The 4064-nt window shown below is 36.8% G+C and overlaps 1 protein-coding gene across 2 annotated transcripts in view; it reads left to right on the top strand.

The window, feature by feature from the left end:
• Cpne3 (copine 3) overlaps positions 1-3800 on the top strand; it is a 46977-nt gene extending 43177 nt beyond the window's left edge. For both annotated transcript variants that reach the window (XM_021221938.2, XM_029533306.1), the window contains exons 15-16: positions 1515-1751; positions 3283-3800. In XM_021221938.2, the coding sequence (XP_021077597.1) occupies positions 1515-1751; positions 3283-3393 (348 nt within the window). In that variant the 3' untranslated portion in view covers positions 3394-3800. The remainder of the gene's footprint in view (positions 1-1514; positions 1752-3282) is intronic.
• Positions 3801-4064: the final 264 nt, after the last annotated feature.

The raw sequence follows: 4064 nt of genomic DNA, 5'->3' as shown, positions 1-4064 counted from the left end.
CATAAATTCATTGTTTTTAATAGCTGAGTAGTACTCCATTGTATAAATGTACCACAGTTTCTGTATCCATTCCTCTATTGAGGGACATCTGGGTTCTTTGCAGCTTCTGGCTATTATAAATAAGGCTGCTATGAACATAGTGGAGCATGTGTCCTTATTACCAGTTGGAAGATCTTCTGGGTATATGCCTAGGATCTCCCAGTAGTACTATGTCCAATTTTCTGAGGAACCGCCAAAGTGGTTGTACAAGCTTGCAATCCCACCAGCAATGGAGGAGTGTTCCTCTTTCTCCACAACCTCGCCAGCATCTGTTGTCACCTGAATTTTTGATCTTAGCCATTCTGACTGGTGTGAGATGGAATCTCAGGGTTGTTTTGATTTGCATTTCCCTGATGATTAAGGATGTTGATCATTTTTTTCAGGTGTTTCTCAGCCATTTGGTATTCCTCAGTTGAGAATTCTTTGTTTAGCTCTGTACCCCATTTTTTAATGAGGTTATTTGTATTTCTGGAGTCCAGCTTCTTGAGCTCTTTATATATATATATATATATATATATATATATATATATATATATAAGATATTAGTTCTCTATCAGATTTAGGATTGGTAAAAATCCTTTTCCAATCTGTTGGTGGCCTTTTTGTCTTGTTGACAATGTCTTTTACTTTATAGAAGCTTTGCAATTCAAAAAATCTTTTTAAAAAGTCTATATTTAGACTTTTTTTTGGTAAAAAGTCTGTTTTAAAACTTTTAGAAACATTCTTCACATGAAGGGCTTTGAATACTTTTACCAGCTGCTGGTGTTATAACACTTAGTATACTACAGAGATTTGAATTAGCTGACCTAGTCAGATGTTAGGTATCAAATTTCTCAATACATTCCGAAGTGTAGTGATAGGCAGTGTGGGGAGCCCCCTGTGCAGGTGTTAATAAAGTTAAAAAAGATAATTCATGTAAAGTACACAGTGCCCAGGTCAGAGAAAATACTCTCATACTTTTAAGTTCCTGTCAAAAATTATACTCCTGTCCTTGATTTAACTGGCCCCCAAAGAATAAAATCACAATTTTATGTGACATTTTACTACTCTGAAAAGTTTCATCAAAGAAGACAATATTATAACGCATGTGTTTTAGCTGGACAGATAATCCTTCTTCAGAAGTTTTGGGTCTATTGAGAGCTGAGTAGCTGTTTGCTCCCTTGCTACCAGCTTTGACACGTTTCATGGTTCCGGTTAACGAATGCTTCTTCCTCTGCTTTCTTGAAAGGTTTGTCTTATAGTTAGATGTCTCCTGGGTCTTTTTTCAATGCATTCTGTGATATGCTGCACTTCTAATGAATCTTCAGTTTTTAAGAGTTGATCCTTGTTATCAGAGAATTACAGAATATTTTATGCAGATGAAATCCTAGCAGGCTTTTAAGGAAATGAGTGAGACAGATGCCTCATTAACCTAGATCATTCCTCTTGCTGTCTGACCTTGACCTGCTCAACAAATGTGTTTTCTTTTTTGATAGCAATACTTTGTGCTCTTAATCATCACTGATGGTGTGATCACAGACCTTGATGAAACCAGACAGGCAATCGTCAATGCGGCCAAGCTGCCCATGTCTATCATCATTGTGGGAGTTGGGGGAGCTGACTTCAGTGCCATGGAGTTTCTAGATGGTGATGGTGGAAGTCTCCGTGCCCCATCAGGCGAGGTGGCCATAAGAGATATTGTTCAGTTTGTGCCTTTCAGACAGTTCCAGAATGTGAGTACCATTTTTTCTGACTTAAACACAGATTACTTTTGATTGGGAGTTCTAATTTGGTTTGGCATTTTTGTATCTTTTGTGCTTTGCTATAATTGTGTGATAAACTATTAAAATGATATTGTTATGAATATATAAAGATTTTTTTGTTACTTTTGTATTAATTTCTTTTCTCCTGGTTACAAAAAATAATTGGCAAAGACAACTTGAGGAAGGAAAAGTTTACTTTGGCTAGTAGTCCATTACAATAGGAAAGGCATGGCAGGAGATTGCTGTATCTGGTTCAGTACATCCCAGTCATGAAGCACAGAGGATGAATGTTGGTACTATCTTAGGAATTTTTGGGTTTTCTTTTGTTTTATTCTTGCTGTGATAAAATGCCATGGCTTATACCAACATGGGGAAGAAAGAGTTTACAGAAATGTAAAGCCATACTATATATGAACTATAGGGTTGGCTTTCTTAAAAATTAAGAATGATTCTTCTGAGTCACTCAGCTTCTTGCCTGCATTCTTCTGTAATTTTATTTGATTTTTGAATGCTTGACAAAGTCTCCATGCTGCCTAGGAATTCCTAGTGTAGATAGAAGAGAATGACTATTTTGAGAGGAACATAGATGAATTTAATGTATAATGATATATGAAACACAGTCTTATATCAACATGTAGAAAACCAAAAATAAAAAACCTATATGTAAATGTTTAACTCTATGTATAATAGATGAGAGCTATAAATAACCCAGATGACCTTCAACAGGTAAATGATTAAGAAAACTATGGTATATCCTTATGATGAGATACTTATGAACAGACTTTAAAAGCAGTTTCTGGTGCTTCTACAAAGGCTGATATAGTCTTACGTGAACATTGCTTGGGAAAAGAAGCATTCAGAATCAATTCTGTTTAAACCTATGTCACTGCTGTACTCTGACTGTGTTCTATACAGATTTTTGCATGCCACTTTCAAAATAATGACTGATAACTAGAACTTCTTCTAAAAGTATTCTATTACTAGAGCTTTTAGGTCATTAAAATGAGGGTTGAGTCATGAGAATAACTAATAAACTTTTTGTATATCTAATAGAAAGTCATTAAGCACAAATAGAATAATCTTTTAGTACATTGATATTCAGAAAAGGGAAAAGATGAAGGTGCATTAAAAAAAAATAGGCTTTGCGTGTTAGCACATCCCTAACATGCTGTCATGAGAGTCTCAGCTTTTAGCAAACAGAGGCAAGAAAGAGATCAAGGACTTGGGAAGCAGAGGCAGGCAGATCTCTGTAAGTTCAAAGGTACAAGCCTAGGGATCAGGAATTGCTGCAATTTAATGACTGCTGAGTTATAGTCTTTTATCAAACAGCCAGTAGTCAGTCAAATGTGGTTTGTAGGTAGCGGGAGGAGAATGGACAGTTCAGGCTCATACTTGACTGCATAGTGAGTTCAAGGCCAGCTTGAGCTACATAAAACAAACAACAAACAAGCCAGCAGACGCCCAGTTTGTAATAGTAACTATGATTTTGTTTTTCTTCAAGGCTCCAAAAGAAGCACTTGCTCAGTGTGTCTTGGCAGAGATTCCCCAGCAGGTGGTGGGCTACTTCAACACGTACAAACTCCTTCCTCCCAAAAACCCAGCTGCGAAGTAGGAGGAGCCAGGACAGCCACAGGATTTCAATAGCTGTGTGGAGCAATGCCATATCGTACACAGAATGATGTATCTGCCGTCTGTGCTTTTTACCCCCAGGGTATATGATGTAAACCCAGCTTTTTGTATATATTCTATCTGTTTAAAGTATCCATTTTATACTTTTTGAAGAGGACAGTAGCAAGTCCATTTCCGCTCAATGAATTCAGTGATTGTTAGTGATTTATAGAAATTACAAGAGAGCTGTTGGAATTGAATTTAATGTGGGAAGAGTGATGTGTGTTCGTTTGTTGTTTACTTTCTATAATGAAATGCCATTTTTTAAGTGTTGCCATTGGAGTGAATGAGGATTTACAGGATGAAGTGGTATACAGGTTGCTATACTGTTTATAGTAAATAGTTTGCAAGGCAATCAATGTCCATACTGTGACTGAGAGAGCTCCTTAAGTGAGGTACTGAGTTTGTACCTGTGACTCTTACTCTGTCCCTTTCTATGCTGCAGTGCTACAGTATACAAGCTATGTTTTCACATGGTTGCTTATGAAAACCAATGGGCTTATTCCATTTTGAAAATATACACTCAACCAGTGGAGAGCTCCTTGTAGACATTTTTATTTGCCTTTTGAAATCGTTTCACTGTGAAGTCTTGTACATATATGGCCTTTGCTTTAC

The sequence above is a fragment of the Mus pahari genome, chromosome 22, assembly GCF_900095145.1.
Source record: "Mus pahari chromosome 22, PAHARI_EIJ_v1.1, whole genome shotgun sequence".
Taxonomy (NCBI): Eukaryota; Metazoa; Chordata; class Mammalia; order Rodentia; family Muridae; genus Mus; species Mus pahari.
This window is presented reverse-complemented; position numbering and strand designations above follow the sequence as displayed.